Source organism: Ammospiza nelsoni, chromosome 17, assembly GCF_027579445.1.
Source record: "Ammospiza nelsoni isolate bAmmNel1 chromosome 17, bAmmNel1.pri, whole genome shotgun sequence".
Lineage (NCBI taxonomy): Eukaryota > Metazoa > Chordata > Aves > Passeriformes > Passerellidae > Ammospiza > Ammospiza nelsoni.
The window spans coordinates 11,039,513-11,062,196 of NC_080649.1; the positions used below are offsets into that span (position 1 = coordinate 11,039,513).

Consider the following 22,684-nt stretch of genomic DNA (forward strand, 5'->3'; position numbering starts at 1 on the left):
TGGCTGTGGCCTCCTCACTCAGAGCCTTTGCTGTCCTTGCCCCAGTCTCACACAGGAGAAGTGGGGTGAGCTCAGAACAGCTGCCAAAATCTCCCTCAAGTTCCCTGCCCCTTCTTCCTACGCAGCTGGAGAACCTGTGCATCAGCCAGTCCTAAATCTCAGTCTGTACAGCTTGCTGTGTATTACAGTGTTGATCTGCAAAGAAATCAAAAAATGTCTTTTCAGGTGTTTTTTCCTTAATTAGTAATTTTTTATTTATTTGCCTTACAAAGGTGGGAAACTTTAGACAGCTTCATGCAACATGATGTCCAGGAATTATGTCGAGTGGTATGTTTATACTATTTCTTGCTGGTCTGTGATGTATAAATTTCTCTTGATATTCTGTGTGTGTAAATACATATAGTATAGGAACTATCAGAGTAATAGTGGTTCTGATTAATTTAACTCAAGGCAAGAGTTTTTGCCTTGGTTTCTCTTTAAGAATGGGATTGCTTGTGGCCTTTTGTGGGTGAAGAATTTTTAAAGAGTAGTGAAGCTTGAAAGTTGCTGGAACATGTGCTAGTGGTACTTTTATAGCCATGGAGAGAAGTACAGTTTTGAAGATGAAATGCATTGTTACATCTGTGGGGGTTTCCAGACTCTGAGTGGAGTAGCTGGAGTAGCCCTCAGTTTAGGTGAAGGAGGAGGATTTAAAGAACTAGAAAGGAGATGCCAATACAAAGAGACTAACATTTCATTTCTCTCAAAGTGACTTAGCATCTAATCAGTTAAGTAGTCATGTGTGTGTGATGAATAAATTTAAAAACTGCAAGTTTATCTTGTGTGAAAACTGATTTTTCTTTCAGCTGCTCGATAATGTGGAAAATAAAATGAAAGGCACATGTGTAGAAGGCACTATCCCTAAATTGTTCAGAGGGAAGATGGTGGTATGTATTTTATACCTTTCTCAAAAATAATTTATATTAGCTCTCGTTACTTTTATAAAACTGAACTTCGGTGTTGTTTTGGTTTTGTTTGCAGTCTTATATCCAATGCAAGCACGTGGACTATCGGTCTGAACGAATAGAAGATTATTATGACATCCAGCTAAGTATAAAGGGAAAGAAAAACAGTAAGTGATACATTTTGACATGCACCCATCCTGTACTTCAGCATGTTGGACAAATTCAGTGCCTGTTATTTTCAAATGGATTTGTTAGTGCACAGTGGTTGGAAATCTGTGCTTTAGGACAACTTCTAGAAAACATTTTCAATGCAGAGTATGTTTCTGCCTGCATTACATTTCTTTTTTTTCCTTATTCCATTTCCTTTCCCTGCTTCTTTCTCCCTCATTCTCTCACTGGTATCTTTTCATGAAACTCTAAGAACTTCAGGAGTTTTCTGGTGTCATAAGACTGTACCATGGTGATCACAGTGGTATTGTCACAGTAGTTATAATTTACATATAATGATGAATTTGGATAAAATAGATTCTTATTTAGACCTGGCCATAGTAGTAAGACAAAAAAAGACTTAACTACTCATCACGGGGATGAGTCATCTCTTTACTGAGCAACTGGGCATGGGAAAGGATGCGTAAGAGTCCAGCAAACAGAGACATTGGCTTGATGCTTGTGAAGTTGAGAAGGTGTGGCAGACAGCTGTAGCTGTGTGATTTTAAAATCTGCTGGTATTCTTAGATATGCCTCTGCAATATGGTGCATTTCTTGATATTCTTAAACAATATAAAATTATACTTAAAGTAAGGACAGAAGTACTCAAACACAAACTCCTCTGTCCTAATATTTAATTTGATTAATATTGTGCAGGCTAGAGTAAACTTACATTTTTTCCCAATCTTTTTTCTTTCAGTTTTTGAATCCTTCATTGACTACGTTGCAGTGGAGCAGTTGGATGGTGATAACAAGTATGATGCAGGAGAACATGGCTTGCAGGTATTGTTTTTTTAAACCTGGTTTTAAATCTTATTTCTTTATCTTTGATAAAATAACAATCTTGCAAAACCCATTCTAGATTTTATCAACTGATTTTGGTGATGTTTCGTCTTAGACAAGCTTTTTTAATAGCTCCTCTTATTTGGTGTTAGGTTTCTTAAAATGGAGCTCAGATTTTATAGCAGTTTAATTTGTAGTGATTTTTATAGGTCCAAGTCTTCCAGTTGCTAGAATGGTTTGCTTTTCCACCAATCTCAAGACTGAGAAGTTGTTCCTCTATGAGTAGTCTGTTTTTCCATGTGTCAAGTAAAAAAGCAGCATAGCTCTAAGAGTAACTTTGGAGAGCTCATGTTTGTATTCTCAGCAAGAACACCAAGTGAACCCATGGAAATGAAACATTTATGTGTGTGCACATGTTTCTGAGCTCTTCAGTTGCACTTTGCTGCACCACTGGAGTAAGCTGAAGTCCTTTGTAAATAATGTTTTACTGAAGCTTATTTCTGCAGCTTTGACATACCAGGTTTTGTCAGTAATGTTCTATATATTCTTTAGCTGTTCTTAGGAAGGTATAGCACAGTAGCTAAATCCTTGTTGGCAGGATGCAATGAAATTCTTATTTAATCAAAAATGAGCTTTTGCCTCCATATTCTCCCGATTTTATTTATGCAGGTAACTTGCTCTTAATACACTGAGGTGTCCACATATCCTTGTATGAGTGGCCTAAATTTAATTTAATTTGAGCTTTTGTGTTACTGGTGTAGCTCATGAGAGGTTGGTGCAGCATTAGGATACTCAAATTGCACCCAAATTTTGAATCATTCTGGGGCACATTGTGTTGTCAAGTCTGTAAAAGTCCATATGAAGAGTGTCTGCAACAAACAATATTTTGAGTTGCTAAAAACCCTGCAATTTCAACCCTCTGTTTCCTTTAAAATGTCTAGGAGGCAGAGAAAGGTGTGAAGTTCCTAACACTGCCACCAGTATTACACCTACAGCTCATGAGGTTTATGTATGATCCTCAGACTGACCAAAACATCAAGATAAATGATAGGTAAGTGGGTTGGTTGGTTTAGTGTGTGGGTTGAGTTTTGTTTTGAGAATTTAGATCTGTGAATGTATTATAGCAAAAAATAGCTTCCCAAAATCCTGGTTTTGCCTAAGCTCTGAGGCAGGCATGTGGAGGTCCCCTAAAGGTGCACAGGTTGAACTTTGAAGTTCAGAATGACAAATTGAATGTTTAGTAATCCACAGTGATTGTTTTGACCATGAACAGGTGCCTGCATCTTTTAATGGCTTGTGTAGCTCCTTTGTGCAGTGTGTGGCTAGGCTGCCACCAGAGTGAGCAGGATGAGTAAGGAGTTACCTGCTTGCCCTCCATCTGTTTCCATGGATGGAGGGAGAGCCATTTGCCCACTCACTGTAAGCAGAGGCTGATAATTTCTCGAGGAGATACAGGGTTGGTTGTAAACTAAATGTTTATTGCAATTATCTCATTCTCACCAAGGTGAGATATTTCTGAGTAATGCTTCAGTCCATTGGTACCTCTGCTAGGGAAGCTGCATTTGTCTGCTAGAAAATAACAGATTTTAAAGCTTTTGCCTTGATGCAGTGAATCCAAAGCAGCTCTAATTCAGTTGAAGTGCTCTTGCCCTTGTTACTTGAGGGCATGCTTTCCTGAGCTGCTTGAAAAGTTTATTTTTATTCCATTTTTAAACAGTATAAATTCTGCCACTGTATGCAACATGTCCTGGTTAGAAGTGGCATTGTAACAGTAACATGTTCAGTTTTTATTCTTTGCTTTAAGAGTACACATAGTGTTCCATAATAGTGCCTAAAAATGTGTGTCTATCTTAACTAAAAATACAATTGTCTCCATTCTTTTTGAAACTAGGTTTGAATTTCCTGAACAGTTGCCACTAGATGAATTTTTGCAAAAAACAGATCCTAAAGATCCTGCAAATTACATTCTCCATGCAGTTCTAGTACACAGTGGAGACAACCATGGTGGACATTATGTTGTTTACTTAAATCCAAAGGGCGATGGCAAAGTGAGTATTGAAAAGCATCTAAAAGGATTTGTGTGTTGTAAATGCATGCTTGCAGTTTTTATAATGGGCAAATTTTCAGAATTTTCTTTCCCTAAAAGAAGAGTTCATACACACTTAGCTTTTGACAAAAGACTTTTTAGCTGAGGGAATCCCTTCTCTTGTGTGTGTATGTGTTGAAGTTCTGCAATCAGATTTTATCCAGCATTTTTTTGAGGCTAACTTTGCTAAAGCAAATATGAGTATTTCCAGTGTTTCTGTGACTCAGAAGTTCAGCATGTTTGTGTATGTCCCACTGTTCCAGGTTTAGGTGACTTGATTGGATCAGACATTTATAGGTCAGGTGCCTCTTCCCTTGAGGTGACTGGTTTTGTGTGTACATGATTGTTCACAGTAAGAGTAGAAGTCAGATTTTACTGTGAATTTATTACTATTTGTAATTGATTCTTAATTGGCTTTATTGTTTCAATTTGAAATTTGATGCATATTGCTCTTAATGTACAAAGAATTACTGGTTGTCTTGTGCATCTCTGCTTTTTATTTCATTTTACAACAGATAAAGTAGATTTTATGTTTCCTTCAGAAATATTAGATATTTGAAGTCTTAAGAAAAGCTTCTTGGAATAATTATTGTGCTTTTGGTGCTGACTGTAAAATGTTCAGTAAAGGTTTAGTATTTATGGACTTCCTTATGCTGAGCACAAGTAGCAGGTAGCACAAATTATACTGAACTAGATTTCCTTTTAAAAGTCACACTGCTCAAAGGTAATTTTAGTTACTTCAAAGAGCTGAAAGACATGCCAGAAATAGGATTAATTTATCATTCAGGAGCATGTTTTTACATGTAAAATCACCTTTCTGTCAAACTGCCTCCCTAGTGGTGTAAATTCGATGACGACGTTGTGTCGAGGTGCACGAAGGAGGAGGCGATCGAGCACAACTACGGCGGCCACGACGACGACCTGTCCGTGCGGCACTGCACCAACGCCTACATGCTGGTCTACATCAGGGAGTCCAAGCTCAGTACGTGTCCTCCCTGTGCTCAAAGGGCACTGACAGGCAGGGCTGATTTACCTCTGAATTGATGGCTGTGTTCCTGCACAACAGGGCTGCCTTATTTACAGTGGGAATGTAGCGATCCCGTGGGATCGACCTGCCGCTCTCTCGCTTCTGGAGAGTGTGTGCTGCTGTGGGTCACCTTTAGCTCAGGAAAGCACCTGCAAAGTGCTTCAACCTTGGTGCTTTATAGGATGGAAGACTTAGTGAACTGACTTGGGTAATGGAACGTTGCCACATTTCACAGAGGAAAGCAAGGCACAATGATTTCTGAGATTTCCATTCTCTGAACCTCAGAGAAAGGAAAAACACAATTCTTATCACTTGCTGTGCCTGTGTTGTGCCAAAGTAGAATGCAATATGGAGATTGTCTATCCAAAGTGAGGATGTTTTGTTTCCTTGGCCTGTCAGGGCCAAATGTGTGTGTGTGTCACAACTGTCAGGTGACAGTCACGAGATTCAGTGCAGCGTGAGCAGTTGTGTGCAGTGTGAGTGCTTTGCAGTTTCAGTTTAGACAAAATGTATATAATATAGTATAATAAAGTAATTAATTAGCCTTCTGATGGTGGAGTCAGATGCATCATTCTCTCCCCTTCATCGGAGTTGGCTTTGATTTACTGATTTTTTGATTAATGGAATTAAATCAAATTGATTTTAAACGTGTAGATACATATATGCTTTAAAAAGGGAGTGGTGGCAAATATTTTTTTAATTCTGAACTGAATATTTCATTCAAAAGTCTGTGATACATATTTCATGGAAGTATTGCACTTTGGTTTGTCGTAGAAGTGCTTCTTTTGCCAAAGCATGATGATATCAAACCTTGTTTTTAAGTGAAAGATGAAGAAAGTTGGTTTTGACTTCAAATCAGAGGGAAGTCAAGCATGTATGAAGAAGAAACTGTTTGATGTAAATCTTGAAATAACATCATAAAATCTGCTTTATAGGTGAAGTTTTGCAGCCTGTAACCGACCATGATATTCCTCAACAACTTGTAGAAAGGCTACAAGAAGAGAAGAGGATAGAAGCTCAGAAGAGGAAGGAGAGGCAGGAAGCTCACCTCTATATGCAAGTGCAGGTCAGCTTTTGAAACAGATTAAGTTACAGTTGCTTTACCATGAAAACTTAGGCTATTGAGCCACCCTGGAGGCAAACCTTGATTTTCTTTTTTTTCCTTTTTTTTTAAATTTTTCTTCTGAAGTAGTGTTTGAAGAGAAATTGTAATTTTACTACTTTTAGGTATATTTACATATGCAACGAATTGTAATAAAACACACAGTACAGTATGTTATAAACATTTCTGTTTTCTTTAGAATTTATTGTGCTTGTGAGTAAAAATAGTAGGTTCAGGTGAAAGGGAAAAGGACCAAGTTATTTCAAATGGCTGCCCTGCCCACTGCACTTTTATCTCCTTCAGGAATTATTTTCTAAAATTAGAATGTATCTAGCCATAGGCTGCAGGTCTGGACTATTGCCAAACGGAGCTCATCAAGTAGAAGCAGGAGGAGAGAGTGCTTATATTTGCAATTATCTTTTTGGAAAAGCCAGATGGACAAGATTGTTATGAATTGCCTTAAGGAACCCTGTTTATGGCTCTTTCCAGAGCCCATCTGGCACAGGGAAATAGAACCCATTTTCCATGTGCCTCCATGTTTCCTTGCCTGTTCTCTCTGGTGTTGATAAGCAGAGATTCTGGTGAAGTCCAGCTTGTTCTGCCCTGCATTTGCACTGAGTTTGCAGTGGGACACTGGCAGCATTGCACTGTTTGTGCTTCTGTTACCAGAGAGTGCAGGGGAGCTGTGGGAAATGCAGGGAGAGGGTTCAGTGGCCTCCTTGCATTCAGTCACAGAATTATGTAGCCTTTTTATTTTCTCCAAGTGCCAAGATTGTTAGAGCACGTTCCAAGACTTGGGATCTAAGCACAACTGGTTTTTAATTGCTCAGGATTTGTAAGAATTAATATATTTTAATTACTTGCACTGATGAGATTATCAATCACGATTGTTTAATTTCATTGTAATCTGTGTACTTGCAAATTTGCTCCCTGAGAACATGAATTGTGTTAGCACTGTGCCAGAGGGCCAGTGAGGTTGCATAGTAAAGCATCCTGAGAAGGTATTACCTGGGCTAATCTGAAAAGTAACCTTTAAATGTCATTTTTCAGATAGTGGCAGAGGATCAGTTCTGTGGTCACCAAGGCAATGATATGTATGATGAAGAAAAAGTGAAATACACTGTTTTCAAAGTATTAAAAAACTCCACACTTACAGAATTTGTTCAAAACCTCTCTCAAACAATGGTGAGTTTTCTGCAGCTGAATACCTGCATGTACTTATTTTGTTACATTGTGGTTGTGTTCAAGTTCTTACCTTCTCCACATATTGACAGCAATCATAATTTAGAGCTCTTTAACACACAAGATCTATTTGAGTTTCGTGAAAACATCTTAGCCTATTCTTCTCTTGTTTTCATTTAGTTTCATATCACAATTTTTTATTTTTTAGGGATTTCCCCAGGATCAAATCAGATTATGGCCAATGCAAGCTAGAAGTAATGGAACAAAAAGACCTGCAATGTTAGATAATGAAGCAGATGGCAATAAAACGGTAAGCAGTCACTGAGAGATTATATTACTTCTAACATCTCCTGTGATTCTTGGTTCTCTTGAAGAATACCTAAATTTGAGACATAAGATTTTTCAGGCTTTTGGTTTGAAATTAATTTCATTGTATCTGGTGAAGTTTGATACTTGGAGAAGACTTGGTGTTTAGTGGATTAATTTGGATAGGAAGCAGGAATGTGGTTGGTGCATGATTTTTCTGCTGTGGAAAAAAAGGTGTAACCATGATTTCTTATGTTAGATTAAAACAGAAATGTCCCTTTGACAAAAGGGGCAAACCCTCTGGATTTAAGGAATTCTATTGCTTAAAATGTAAAATGTGTCTAAATACCACAGAATGGTTTCACCTTCCTTTTGTTTTAAAATTAAGTCATGTCCTTGCCATTATAAACATAGCTGTAGGTAAACTTGTGAAAGATAAAGTGGGTTCATTTTAAGTAAAACCTACTGTTACTGCTTCATCAAAGTTTTTGGTGGTTCTATATTCATATTTGTTTGTCTTAATAAATTTCATGAACTTCCTTTAACACAACTTAAAAAAACACCTCTCCCATTTGTCCAATGTCATAAAGTTCTTGTATCTGATTAAAATGCTGATACCAGGTTGTATTAGGTTCTTCAGAGACTTTTTTTCTTCTCTCTTTTTACATAGATGATTGAGCTCAGTGACAATGAGAATCCATGGACAATATTTTTGGAAACAGTAGATCCAGAGATGGCTGCTACTGGAGCAACATTACCCAAATTTGATAAAGATCGTAAGCATGCGGGCTAAACATTTCTAAAATACAAAATGCTTTCATTTTGGGTGTATCTCCAAAAACACTGTGCACTCCTTTTTTTCAACAGTGTCATTGATGTATCCATCAAACCATTACAGTGCTGAAATTAGTTTTCTCATGCAGTTTTTCCTTCATTTCTCTTGAAGTGGAAGGCATGCTTTGCATGTTTTTAGACTCACTGAATAAATTTCTCTCTATATTTTAAGGGCACTGAATTAATAGACACATATTTGTTACTGTGTAAATAAAAACATCTAGGTGATCTCCTTCCCCCTCCCCAAGCCTTACTTAAAGTTAAATCTTGTTTTTTACTTTGTAGATGATGTAATGTTGTTTTTGAAGATGTATGATCCGAAAACTCGGAGTTTGAATTATTGTGGACATATCTACACCCCTATATCCTGTAAAATACGTGAGTTCTGAATTTCAATTTCATTGTGATCATTGAAGTTTTTCAAGTAGATTGACAGATACTTTTCCTTTAATAATAATAATAATTCCATCACTGAAACCAAAGGTACACCACAGAAGCAAATCCTTATTTCACCCAGCACTGGAGAGTTTTCTTCCCCATGTGGGGTCAGTGACATTTTCTGCAGGTCTGAGCCTGAAAACCCCACAGGTGGACAGTTCATTGTTGCTGCACTCACCAGGTGTTGCAGCTGTTTCAGACCTGTTGCAAAGCTTTGGGATGTGATATTTCCCTCCCAATAGCTTTTCATGTAACTCTTCTTTAACCTTTCACTATGGCAGCCTGAGCAGCTGCTCAGCCCGAATTACATGTGAACCTTGATTTTCATATAGGTCCATTTAAGGAGTTCAGCAAATACCTGCTGACTAAAAATATTTTAGTTTTTTGTTTTGAATGTCTCATTTGTTAACTTATACATATTTTTTAATTTTGTATTTTAGCTGTCTTTTTCTTTTTAAAGATATTAAACCTTTTTTCTGAGGAAGGAGCAGTGCTATTTAATCTCTTGGATTTTCAATGAACTTGCACATATTTTTGTGGCTCAGATGAAGTGGAAAGGAACCATAAATGTGTGTCTGGTTGAATGTCAGCAAGGGAAACTTAAGGAAGGTTCTTTCTTAGGCATTGTAGAACCATCTACCCAGGGTAAAGAAAGGGATTTTCTCCTTTCTGTGGTTGGTCTAACTAGCAATTAGTGCAACACATTTCACATTCCTTCTTTTTTCTCCAACAGGTGACTTGCTTCCAGTTATGTGTGAGAGAGCAGGATTTCCACAAGAAACTAACCTTATCCTCTATGAGGTTTGGATTGATAAACTTTTTGTAACTTTTTTGTCTTTTGCATGCTATAAAGAAAAAAAAAATTAAAAGTTGCTCATAACAATAGTAATTTATAAATTATCAGCACTGTAGTCTGTAACTTCGAAGTCTACAGTGCTGCAAAAGAGTAGCAGCAGAGAGTTAAATTCAAAACAGATTTTATATTAAACAGAAAAAAGTGTAAAGCTTTAAACCCAAAAAAGAATCTCCATGAGGGTCCTATATGAGCAGCTTTGTTGTGCTAAACCTGTGTTGCTGAGTTAGAGGAGCTGATGCTGCTTTAATTGTTGGCCATTGTGTTTTCAGTTCCCACCTTAGTGAAGTTGAGAAAATGTTGCTTCTCCTTCCTTCCCCAAGCCAAAATCAGGAAACAAAATCTGCTAGGCTGTTTCTGCCCAAATACACAAGCAGTGACTCTTCAAAACTGCTACATTTATTGAGCGCTGATGATGCAGATCTTGCCAAGGCCAAGTTCTTGCTAGAGTAAGAACAAGGAATTTGGTTTTTGCTGCAATTTCTGGTAGCAGTCCTGCTGCTCTCTCTGGTGGAGCCAGGGCAGCACACACAGTGCTGTCCTAAAAAGCAAAGCTGTACTCCTTGCTCTGGGCAGGCCAAGGTTACAGTGCCATTCCAGTTTGTTTACACAGGTGCTTTTATCCCTGGGTCAGCCCAGAGGTCAGCCTGCAAGCATAAATATGTAATATGCATATAGATATTTAATAATACATGCATTGGATTTGAATAGATACATATCTATCTATTTGTTTCAGTTGAAAGAATGTACAGGTTACCTTAGCTGATGATTTCTTCACTATTGTGACTTATTTGTGACCTTTATTTATGTATTTTATTTTGTGATCAATAATTTTTGGTTTTTGTTGTAGGAAGTTAAACCCAATTTAACAGAAAGGATTCAAGACTATGATGTATCTCTTGATAAAGCTCTCGATGAACTCATGGATGGTGACATCATAGTGTTTCAGAAGTAGGTATTTTAAGGGGCCACCTTATTGCAATCTTATCACCTGGTTTTTGGAAGCTGAACTTCCTTTAAGCTCTTTCATCAAGAGCTAAGTATTACATTCCAATAGTAGATGTGTTCTCTGCAGTTCTCATTTGTTTATTCAAAGGGGAAATGAGCAAATATCAGTGCTATTTGAGTATCATGTGCCACATTACTTAAGGAAAAGGTGTCCTCCTAGTTTAGAAAACCAATAACCTAAAGTAGCTCATAATATTACCAGAGTGTGTTCAGCAGTACATCTGATTTGTGCAGCTTTGTACTGGAGCCACTGTAACACAGACACAAAAGAGCCCTCCAGCATTTCAGATACTATGGCCACTGGACAAGGCTCTTGGAGCTCTTTCAGCCCAGAACTACACTGAACTGCTTCCCCTTTTTGCCTCTCCCTTGTGCTCACAGTCAGGTCCTTACTGGTCTGCAGTGATGAGATGCTCCCAGTTTGCCTGAGCATGTGCCACTCGTAGGTGTACTGGTGCTTCAGCCGGAGATTTCTCCAAGGCAAAAGGGGAGCTCCTGCATCTTGTGTCCAATGAAGGGATCTTTCATAAGCTTGGCAGGGCTATAAATCAGCATTTCTATGCTCTCACTCCTGATGGTCACACCCAACTGTGTTGCTCTGTTTCTCTCCATGGGCTGACAGTGGGTGGAAGCCAGCTAGTCTATCTTCAGCACTCTTACCCCAGATTATGTGAGATGAATGTATTTCTCATGTCATGCCTTGGAACTCGCAGTCCCAGTTGACCCAGTTGGTGTTATGCACCCTTGGCTGGCTGCTGACTCCTGGGTAAGTGCACAGCTTGTACCCTGGTGCTATTTCTCTGCAGAGAAGTTGGGGTACCAGTCAGGAGTGACCCAAACCGGCCCCTGTGCCCACTGCTCTGCCTCTCTGTGCCAGGGAATGCCGTCCGTCTGTCCTCTGTGCAAAGTGACCGATACAGGGGCTCAGGGAAAGCTGTGCAGCATTAGTACAGACACACAGAGATGTGGCAGGGTGGGAGGGAGGGCCAGCTCCTGCTGCAGTGCTGCTGTGAACCCCCAGGAGCCCAGCAGAGCAGGCAGGGGCTGCAGCACACAGCCAGGGCAGGCTCTGGGTCACTGCTGACTGCACCAGTCCTACTGTGTGCCACTGGTGGCTCTTGCAGGTTTCCAAACTTCATCTCTGTATCTCTCCACTGCTGCTGACTCACTGTAGAACATGTTCTTAAAGCCCCAACTGCCTGTGTGTGTAACAATGTGATGTGTAATGGTATCACCATTTGTTTGCTCTTGTAGGGATGACCCAGAAAACGATAACAGCGAGCTCCCCACAGCTAAGGAATACTTCAGAGACCTCTATCACCGTGTGGATGTCATTTTCTGTGACAAAACCATCCCCAATGACCCAGGCTTTGTTGTTACTTTATCCAATAGGATGAATTACTTTCAGGCATGTCTCCTGTTTCTCTTTTGTTTCTTTGTTTGGAAAGTAACTTTTGCACTAACTCATTATACATACTTTTAGAAAAGTTCTTAAACTGTCTGTGTACATTTTTGCATTGTGTAGATTTCATTTTAAATGAAAAATTTTAAGGAAGCCACTAAGGCTTGTGGGAAAAAAATACTATAAACCCCTCAGTTTTATTAATAATGAGTTATTTGATAATTGGATTCTTTCTTTGTAGACCATTCTGCTCTGTCAGGGAAATTATAGTCTCATGAAATAATGACTGTATGATGTAGAGCAATGTCATAACTGTGTGAAACAGTTCAGAGCTTACCAAAATTTATTTTCAGGTTGCAAAGACAGTCGCTCAGAGACTTAACACGGATCCAATGCTATTACAATTTTTCAAATCCCAAGGGTAAGTAAGATAAATTCCTTAGTATTCTGTGTCTAAGCTGCTCCTCAAAACTTAGCCTTTTTCAGGTCATTAACTAATTCTGTACCAGTAAGATGTTACCTTTCTGGCAAGCACAGCAGGTTGCTGTGACAGTTGAAGTATTGCAATGTCTCTCTCTAGAGCCTCAAAGAATTGCATGTTTTAGAAGAGTTCTAGTAAATGTCATTTTAAAAATCATTAATTACTTCAAAGCCTGATGCTGTGGAATAAATTGCTAAGCTAATTCAAGTGCTGTTTCAGTGAATGAGGATTTCTAGAGTGGAGGAGAGCAGAAACAAATGCACATAAAAGCAGTATTTTTGCTGATTTTACAAGTTTAAATGAAGGAGTTACTTCACTGAATTCTCCCCTCCTCCCTCAAAGTCTGCAAATGAGGTTTTATGAAGATGACAACAATCTAAGAAGTTCTCAGGTGCTCAAAGGGATATTTGTGGTTAAAGTGGTGGTTTTACATATGTTTGTGTAAAACTAGACTTGAATCTGTATAAAACTAGAGCAGAAAGTGGAGTATTATAGCTCTGTGTATGTGCTTCAGGAATAATGCACATACACTTAGAGCTTTCTGTATTCATGCAAGTGTAAATGCTCTTTAGTTACCTGAGGCTATCTCCCTTCATCATCAGTGAGAATTTGAGTAGCTCTTTGTAGTTTGCAGGGCTGTGGTCACTGTGGAATTTGCTGTGTCATATGGCTCCACAAATTAACCTTTCACAATCTAGAGCATGTGCTTCTCTGCCAGTAATTTCAGAGGAATGTAGGTCTGCAGCCTGCAGCACTGACATCAGTGAGCTTGTAAACATCCAGGAGAGTTGACACACACCCTGAATGGTTTTCTGTTCCCACAGCCTAGCTGTGTTTAAAAATCACTAAAGTTCTGTATGTTGTGCTGCTTAGGCTGTGTTAGCAATTATGTGAAATTGGAAGACAGTAATAAAAATGTTCTTGGTGCTTCAATTTGCTGAGCAGTAATGGATTTTGAAGAGATGGATTTTAAGAACATGTTTTCTTTCTTTCTGTAGTTATAGGGATGGCCCTGGTAATCCTCTTAGACATAATTATGAAGGTACTTTAAGAGATCTTCTGCAGTTCTTCAAGCCTAGGCAACCGAAAAAACTCTACTATCAACAGGTAAGAGTCTTCTCTTTTTGTTGAGGTGAGTTGTAAAAATAATTCTGGCCTATTCAAAGTGTGCCTAAAGTGTTTTTCTTTTATTTCTTTAGCTCAAAATGAAGATAACTGATTTTGAAAACAGAAGAAGTTTTAAGTGCATATGGCTAAATAGCCAGTTTAGGGAAGAGGTGAGTGAAACCATTACACACTTGCTGTCATTTCTGTGTCAGAGCTAGAATGGCTGTGGTTATGGGTCTACCTCTGAGGAGTACAGAATTAGAACAAAGTTGTACATGACGTAAAAAAACCTAACAAACCAACAGCAAAAAAAACCCCAAAGAGCACAAAAAATGTAAAAAAAAATCAGATCTCTTAACAAAAATGTTGAAGATGACATAGCTGTTGACTTCAGTTATCTTTTCAAGATGAGTGGTTAGGGAGAACAGTCTGCTGTGTTCTGTGCTTTAATGTGGTTGTTTACTTTCTCAGATTTTTTAATGATTTTTGTGTTTCAAATTCCAGGAAATAACAGTATATCCAGATAAGCATGGGTGTGTGCGGGACCTGTTAGAAGAATGTAAAAAAGTTGTAGAACTCTCTGAAAAAGGTTCAGGGAAATTAAGGTAAAGGTGGAAGACTCATTTCTTCTATGTCACCATGTAAACGTTATGCAGCAAAGTATCTGTAGAATTTAAAATACTATAGATACCATTATTAACAGATTAAATGTAATATTGTGTTAAAATCTTCCAGATTGCCGCTGTTAAGAGTTCTTCTTAGCTATAAAAATAATTTTTACACAGTTTTTTGTTTTGTGTTTTACATCCTTGAGTTTCATCAATTGCATTTGTTAGTCATGACTTAATTGTTTCAAATCCAAGCATTTCATGCTATTCACTTCTCAGGAGTTACAGGAGTTAAAAGTGAGGTCATTTAAAGAGGATATATAAAATAATCTCCACTAGAAACCTATATTTTGTAATGGCACATCCTGGCTTTTTGCCATGAGCCAGAAATAATTTAACCTCTTATGGCTTTAATGCTTAATTTTTACTAAAGATTGAATTTAGAATTTTATAAATACAATAGCAGCATCAGTGTACATTCTACACCAATCTCTTTAAAAATTTGAGAAAGAAATGTTGCATTGAATTTTTTAAATTCACTTATTAAAAATGTTTTTTCTGTTTATCTTTAAGGCTGCTAGAAATTGTAAGTTACAAAATAATTGGTGTCCATCAGGAGGATGAGCTGTTGGAGTGTTTGTCGCCTGCAACAAGTCGAACGTTTCGAATAGAGGTAAGTTGTGCTTGTCTTAGAGAACTCTAAAACCTGATTTGAAGAGAGAAAACTCTTTCAACTGGTAATTTTCTGGGTGCTGACCTTCAAATACTGGGATTTTGTATTAAGATTACATGATAATATTATATGTATTTTTTAAGATAGTGCTTTAAAAAAGATCATCCTTTGTTCCATCTGTTTCCCTACAATGGTTTCATTATTTCATTTTTTTATAACAATACTGAAGACTTTGCAAGAGCCTGTCCAAAGGACATTGAATGTCTTGGCAGTAATTCCAAGGTTTGTTTCAGAGTTCATGATAGAAGTGTTTATACTTAGAACTCACTTTTGTACTGTAATATTCTAGAAAGTTTTGTTTCCTTTTCTGTTACACTTGAGGTTCTTGAAGCAAATATGATACTTAACATGTGATCTTTTTTTTTTAAACATCTCATCATTTAGATCTACTAACTTGCTTCAAAGATCAGAAATGGAAAAAAAAGTTTCCAGTGTAAACTGTAATGAGGAGCTGGCAAGAGGCCTGTGTTACTGTCAGCTAGTTCTGCTCTGATAGAAGATTTCTTGTCAAAAAAGCCATTCAGGGAAGCCAGGAGAATATTTCCTGAGTAGGGGAAGCTGAAGTGCTGTCATGCCAGGGATGAGGGACTCTGGTAAAAGACTCTGTCAAACAACATGGCTCTTTTAATTGTTTTTGAATAGAATTGTTTGGAATCAGTAACAGTACATCAATAATGCTTAATAACTAGAAAAATAACTTCAAAGCATTTGTTTCTTTTTGTGGAAGTTTACTGATTGGAGTCACAATTCTCTGTCTGGATCTAGGAAATTCCTCTGGACCAGGTAGATATAGATAAAGAAAATGAGATGCTAATCACAGTGGCACATTTCCACAAAGAGGTTTTTGGAACATTTGGAATTCCATTCTTGCTGAGGATACACCAGGTGCAGTATGCCTTCCTTTTTCTCCTGTGGGATTATACTGATGATGTTTTCTATAAATACTGTTGAAGAAATGCATTAATGTATGAAGTGAGTAGGAAAATACAAAGGTCCTGCCCTATCTGTGCCTTTTTATGGTTCAGCCATTTCCCAGCTCAGTTCCTTTTGCATACCCAGGTTGTTCAGTGTCTCAGTGAGCCTGTGAACACCATGAAAGCTGTCACTTGGCAGCAGCTGCCATCCCCTGCCCCCTGCAGAACCCCCCAACAAACCAGAACCCTATTTCCAGCAGCACTTGAGTATCTATCTGCAGTGCAGAGTTGTTGGCAAAAATGGCCCTGCCATGGTTGCTCTCACTGAGACAGGATCATGGAAAATGGAGTTGCTTTCTCCATCACTCTCTGAGATGACTTTGCATTTCATCCCTTCTGTAATTTGATGTGCTTTATCTTCTAGGGCTGAAAGTTGGTACAAGAACAAAAGCTAATTTTGAAAGCTTAATTTAAATTCTCAAGTTTTTCCTGTGGTGCTGCTCCAGCTGAATGTCACCCTGATTCTCTTAATATCAAAGTGTATTTCTGGGAGCAGTTAGTGATTTCCTTCTAAGCCTTTTCTGGTTTATGTATGATACTTTGTATGAAAACTACCTACTTTAAAAATTTGGGAACGAGAAATGTGTCCATATTTCTCTACTTCTAAAATTATAATTTTACTAATTTCCTTTTTTTGATCAAAGAGTAACACTTGTTTGGTGATTTTTGGTGAAAACCATTTGTTCTGCATTTCCTTGTTATGACAGTTAATATATTTTATTCATCTCTAAGTTGACAGTATCTGGCACTTTTTTGGGCACTTTACATAGGGAGCACAAACATACTACAAAAAGTAGCAACAAGCTTAGCAAGAATATGAGATCTTTTTACAAATTCCTATTTTGCTGCTAATTTTCTGATTTTGCTATTTAACTTTAACCTGACTTGCACATATCAGTGGCAGTGCCTGAGCAATTTATGGGGCAGTTTGCATAATGATAAATCAATAAGACTTAAAGTTCCTGAATGTTGAGCAAGTTGCCTGCTGTTGTTCCATATTGTAGAGAATGATGTTGACACTTGTCTAATTTTGTAAATAACATCGAGGCAATCTATTTCAACGAGGCTTAAAGCAGGAAATACTAACAGCTTCCTTTCTTTTTCCTATATTTTTTTGACATTAAAAATCTTCTTGTAATTATTAGGGTGAACACTTCAGAGAGGTTATGAAGCGAATTCAGACAATGCTGGACATACAAGAAAAAGAATTTGAGAAGGTAATTTCAAATTGGGAGAGTTTTTATTGCTGACTGTAAACCTAAATGAGTTTATTGTTGTAGGTTGGAACACCCCAGACTTGAAATAAGTGTTGATTTTGTGTGATAGAACAGGTGCTTGACTGAAGTAATGCTTTTTCTAGGACTAATTAGTTAGAATGGGTAGGATCAGTATTTCTGTACTGCATCAAGAGAGATATTCTGCAAAACAAAGTAACCCAGAAAAGTGTAGCTGGTGTGGGACCTTTAGAGGCCGCCCCCACATCACATTCCTGTTCAGAGCAGAACGTGACTCAGTCAGGTTGTGCAGGGCTTTTTAGTTGCATTTTGCAAACTCCCAAGGGTGGGAATTCTGCCCTGTTCTGGACACTGTGTTTTAGAGTATTTCCACTATCACTGGGAAGTTTTTGCTTTCCTTGCACATAATCAGAATGTTTCATTTTGCAACTTGTGAAGGTCACATCTGTGCAGATTTTTGAGAAGAGCCTGCTCCTGTGCACCATCCTTCAGGTGGTGGAAAACTGTAGATACCCTGTCAGCCTTTTCTTCTCTGGGCTGAGCAGAACCCATTTCCCAGAGGTTCCTGCATGCCAGGTTCCCCCCAGTCCTCTCACAGCCTCACTGGACTGTTGCTGCACTTGCTGCAGTGTGTTGCCCTGTCTTTTTCCCTGGAGGGCTTGAACCTGGACACAGTATTCCAGGATATGGGTTCATGATTTCCTGAGCATTTATTTTGTCCCATTATCCAGGTTGTTGATGAGGGTTTTAACCAGAATTGGCCTTCTTCAATTCCTGAAGTTGAAAGTTATAAGTTGAAGTTACAAGTTTTCTACTTATAACCAGCTGAAAGTCAGACTGTGAACTTAGGCTTGAAGACTTAATTTTAGTGTCATATCCTACCACTTGTATTTTGATTTTTTTTTTCTTTGCATAGTTTAAATTTGCCATTGTAATGATGGGCCGACACCAGTATCTCAACGAAGATGAGTATGAAGTGAACTTGAAAGATTTTGAGTCCCAACCTGGTAAGTTTGTTAGACAACCTCACTTTTCTTTTGGCCTGCTGAAGCTGCCCTTCCAGTTGTTATGATGTGTTCATCCTTTACTCAGGATACAGAGAGTTTGTTCTTTCTGCATGACATACATTAGATGTAGTGACCAAGCAAGTATTTATTGACACCAATGTGCACACTGAGCAGGGTTATATGAATGTGTTAGTCCAAGAAAATGTATTTTATAGACATATAGATAAATAATCTGTTTCCTTTTGAGTGAAAAGATTGCATGTGAATGACCAAATGGGTCCAGTGTCAGTATAACACACTTTACATCATCAGTTGCACCTTGTCTTTATTGTCCATCTACCCCCTTGCATATTTGATTCTTGTTTATTCTTCATATCCTCAATGAATCTGAAGATTCTAACAAGAACATTAAATATGTCAATTAGATGCTGTTTAAATTTTTTTTTCCATAAGAAATGAGTCACCAAGGTACAAATTCAGCTCCATTCTAAATTTGTCTCTGGATGGGCTGCTACCTTGTTTACTTGACTGACATTTAAACCTTTGTTTTCTTAGACATTTACACATGGGAGAAACCAGGTTAATCCTCCAGGAGTTCCACCACGGGAGTGTTTTCATAGCCATAGCATGGGTTGGGCTGGGAGGGGCCTTAAAGATCATCCCATTCCACCCTGCTGCCATGGGTGCCACCCACCAGAGCAGTCACTCAGGGCCCCATCAAACCTGGCCTTGGAACTTGCAGGGCTGGGACAGCTGCAGCTCCTCTGGGCCACCTGCAGCAGTGCTTCTAAATCCAAATCTCTCCTTTTCCTCTTTGGAGAATTCTGTTTGGGAATGGCACCTTTGCATCCACAGTCAGGGATCCATTGAAACCCTTGAATTCACTGGGATTTCTTTTTCCAGCTTAGCTGAGTGTTCCTCTCTGTGAGTTGCACTGACTCTCTGCAGTTCTATTTTTCTAACAATTAGGAATGCTAATTTTTATTGGTAGGCTTTGCTAGGATCAAGCTTTCTCCAGTTTTTCCCAGCTGTGCTCTGGATTGATGTAACAGCTGTAAAGAAATCCTGTAACTGTCCATTTATTTCAAAACCTGCAGAGAGTTAGACCTGTGTTATTACTTGCAGGAGCCTAGCAAACAATCCTTTTGTTGTGTGGGTAGCACAGATAGGCTTTGGCTTGCCAGAGCTGTGAGTGCACAAGTCACCCCAGAGCCCAGGAGTGTGTCACGGTCACCTCTGGGCCCTACTGGTGGAGGGTCTTTGGATGGTCAGCTTGGAGGTGGCCATTTCTCCACAGACAGATCCAGGCAGAGTCCTGATTTTATTCTGGGAGTCATCTCCCTTGGGTCAGGGAGGGAAAGGCAATAGACTGCAATGAACTGCTGGGCTTGGTGAGCAAGGCAGAGCCAGTGGTGCCAAAACAGCTTGAAAAACCAACCAGGTGACCACGTCAAAGGCACAGAATGTGGAGAAGGGAGAACTTGAACTGTTTGTAGGAGTTATAGGAAATGTGAGAGCAAAAGGTTTTAATTTGAGAGTTCATGGAATTCACCCCTGTGATAGAATATACTTCGATAGAAATAATTTCTACAAATGCCAAATTTTAGCACACACTGGAGTGATGGAACCAAAGCTGGGGCATTGCACAGTTTGATTGGCACAGCTGATGTCAGTAGTGTCCCTCTGCTGTTGCCAAGGTACATCACTATAGCTACGTGACCAACCATGTAGGATCTCATTTCTTTCTTCAGAAACATTCAAATTCTCTCACTAAGACTGCCAGTTCTCTTTTAATTTGATATTGACCATTATGTCAAACAAAAAAAAAAAAAAAACAAAATAATTTTGATTGAAGAAAATATATCACAAAATGCAGATGCAGGCAACCAACAAGGTCACATGTTTTATGCTTTAGTGGTTGCAGCTGATGGCTTTGAATGTAGAATGTACTTTCCTTGCTGGGGGCCTCTTTAGTTTCTGCCTTTATCATTTCACTTCAAAGAACATTGGATGCTCTGCATTGAGAACATCTTAAAAGAGAATTTCTCCCATTTGCAATAAAAGTATGTGGACTGTGGTTTTTCATTAAAATTAGCAGTAGAATAAATAATATTGGGTTGAACAAATGAAAAAAAAATCTGTATATTGTCTTTGCAATCTAAGTGACTAAGGTTTTTTCTTAGAAAATAAAGAGGGGCGTCAGTTTCATGATTTCTTAATTAGCATTATTTACATTTTACATTAATTAAACTGGTATTCCCAGTTAAAGTAGGTGATAGGGATAGCAGAGATGATAGCAAATACTGCTGGTTGTCATGTTTCAGTGGCAGATCCTCCCTGTGTGAAACAGGCTCAGCACTTTGGTGAGAGCTGGTACTGTGATGTGCCTCTGGCCATAACATGGTTATCTTGCTTTAGCACAGCCTTCACTGCTGTAAAGTCCTGTAGGTGACTGAAGAAGACAAAAAGCAGGGACCTGCTGCAGAAGGAGCTGTGAATGTGCTGCTGGAAGGAAAACCCTGCCCCTCTGGCTATGGGGCTGCTCTGCCCTTTCTGATTCCCAGCACACTGTGGGCAGGGCACACAGCACTAGGCTGTGTAATGGAAACATTTTTCCAATTTATTCTTTAAACTTCATTTTTTTTTTTCTCTTTTCTTTTCTAGGCAACATGTCTCATCCAAGGCCATGGCTAGGGCTTGACCATTTCAATAAAGCCCCAAAGAGAAGTCGCTACACTTACCTTGAAAAAGCTATTAAAATCCATAACTGACTTACTTAACCAGATTGTCAAGGCAAGGGACAAAAATAAGTGTGTGTGTGCACCTTTTTAACAACTGTAGGACTTTGGTACACGTGCACTATATCTGAAGTCTTCAGCAAGAGGATTTGCTGCTGATGTTAATTTTATTTTGTTGAGGCTGTTCAGTTTGGCTTCTCTGTATCTATTGACTGCCCTTTTTGAGCAAAATGAAGGTGTTTTTATAAAAGCTTGGATGCCAATGAGAGTTATTTTATGGTAAACGTAATGCAAGGCAATTGTCAGCATAATGAGGGAAGAGTTTAGTAGAACAGTTGACATTGGCAAAATTATTTGTCTGTAGTACGTTTATAGATGGCATAAGCTGACTGGCTGCCCTTCCCATGTGGTGTTCACCATCACTGCAGCTAGTAAGTCTTATGTTTAGACTCACATCAGATTTATTTCCTTCAGTTATACTTTAAATGACATTTTTGTGCATTTGTAAATGCAAAAGAAAAACTCACATCATCAATAAATAGCAATCTCTACTTTATTGTGTACATTGTTGGCACTTATTCGGGATTTTTGTCTCCTCCAGCTTCATAGAATCTTTTTTAATAAACTAGTTTTCATTTAATTTAGTCAATACTTTGCATCCCGTTTTACCAAGTGGATGCCCCGAGTCCTAAAAAGAGATATTTGGGTCTTTCTATGAAATTTCCAACCACTGAGAAATACTGTTGCAATTGATTATGCCATCTCCTGGCAAATAGAATGACACTCAAAAGTTGGCAAAAGCAAGTGAAAAGATTATAAATATCATTAATTTTATGGGAAGAGATGGGGAAAACACAAGAACTAGCCTTTTAGCACAGAGGGCATGCTCACTAGTGTTTAGTAAGCTGTTGACTTTGTATAAAAAAGGAGGAAAAAAAAACGAAAAAAGAAGAAAAAAACCGAAAAAAGCAATTGTATATTTAATGAATGAACATGTACAATTTAACACTTGGAGGTTAATTTTATTGGGTGAGTCTGCAAGTGAATTTCACTGATGTTGATATTCATTGTGTGTAGTTTTATTTCAGCCCCCAGACTGCTTCCTTTTCTTTGGAGCTAATGCCAGCCGCGTGTCTAGTTTTGAGTGCAGTAAAGATAGAATCAGCAATTCACACTTAATTTTACATTCTTTTCCAGTATTTTATTTTGTTTCTGTAGCCGCAGTGTACAACTCCTCTTCCTGTATATTGCCTTTTTTTGCTGGAAAATGTTGTATGTTGAATAAAATTTTCTATAAAATTTTTTTTGATGAGTGATGACATGGACATTGAAGAAGATTTCTCCTCTCCTTGGAAATAGAGTTTTAGGAAACGTTTTCATTCATGAGATTTTGCTAAAGGTGTGGTTTTCTTTTTCCCTAAGTGTTGACAATTGTATAATCCTCATTCATTGTTTTGGGGGAACTTTGTGGGGGTTTCTGTTTAATAGTTTTGGGATTTGGAGGTTTTTGTGGGGTTTGGTTTTTTTACATCCTAACTAGTCACATTTGAGCTTAACAAATAAAAGGTTTTCCAGGAAAGGAGCCATGTACAAAAAAAAAGACAAATGGAAAAATTATTTTACTAGTTT

At 38.3% G+C, this 22,684-nt stretch overlaps 1 protein-coding gene across 2 annotated transcripts in view; it reads left to right on the top strand.

Annotated features, from left to right (window-relative positions):
• Positions 1 to 22,354, top strand: part of USP7 (ubiquitin specific peptidase 7) — a 68,829-nt gene extending 46,475 nt beyond the window's left edge. For both annotated transcript variants that reach the window (XM_059484798.1, XM_059484799.1), the window contains 24 exons: positions 273 to 327; positions 846 to 926; positions 1,021 to 1,111; positions 1,852 to 1,934; positions 2,876 to 2,985; positions 3,826 to 3,982; positions 4,858 to 5,002; positions 5,983 to 6,113; positions 7,200 to 7,334; positions 7,540 to 7,641; positions 8,308 to 8,413; positions 8,757 to 8,849; positions 9,643 to 9,710; positions 10,613 to 10,713; positions 12,025 to 12,178; positions 12,526 to 12,593; positions 13,652 to 13,760; positions 13,853 to 13,930; positions 14,265 to 14,365; positions 14,942 to 15,041; positions 15,867 to 15,986; positions 17,221 to 17,292; positions 18,227 to 18,317; positions 20,982 to 22,354. In XM_059484798.1, coding sequence (XP_059340781.1) covers positions 273 to 327; positions 846 to 926; positions 1,021 to 1,111; positions 1,852 to 1,934; positions 2,876 to 2,985; positions 3,826 to 3,982; positions 4,858 to 5,002; positions 5,983 to 6,113; positions 7,200 to 7,334; positions 7,540 to 7,641; positions 8,308 to 8,413; positions 8,757 to 8,849; positions 9,643 to 9,710; positions 10,613 to 10,713; positions 12,025 to 12,178; positions 12,526 to 12,593; positions 13,652 to 13,760; positions 13,853 to 13,930; positions 14,265 to 14,365; positions 14,942 to 15,041; positions 15,867 to 15,986; positions 17,221 to 17,292; positions 18,227 to 18,317; positions 20,982 to 21,088 — 2,458 coding nt within the window. In that variant the 3' untranslated portion in view covers positions 21,089 to 22,354. The remainder of the gene's footprint in view (positions 1 to 272; positions 328 to 845; positions 927 to 1,020; positions 1,112 to 1,851; positions 1,935 to 2,875; positions 2,986 to 3,825; positions 3,983 to 4,857; positions 5,003 to 5,982; positions 6,114 to 7,199; positions 7,335 to 7,539; positions 7,642 to 8,307; positions 8,414 to 8,756; positions 8,850 to 9,642; positions 9,711 to 10,612; positions 10,714 to 12,024; positions 12,179 to 12,525; positions 12,594 to 13,651; positions 13,761 to 13,852; positions 13,931 to 14,264; positions 14,366 to 14,941; positions 15,042 to 15,866; positions 15,987 to 17,220; positions 17,293 to 18,226; positions 18,318 to 20,981) is intronic.
• Positions 22,355 to 22,684: the final 330 nt, after the last annotated feature.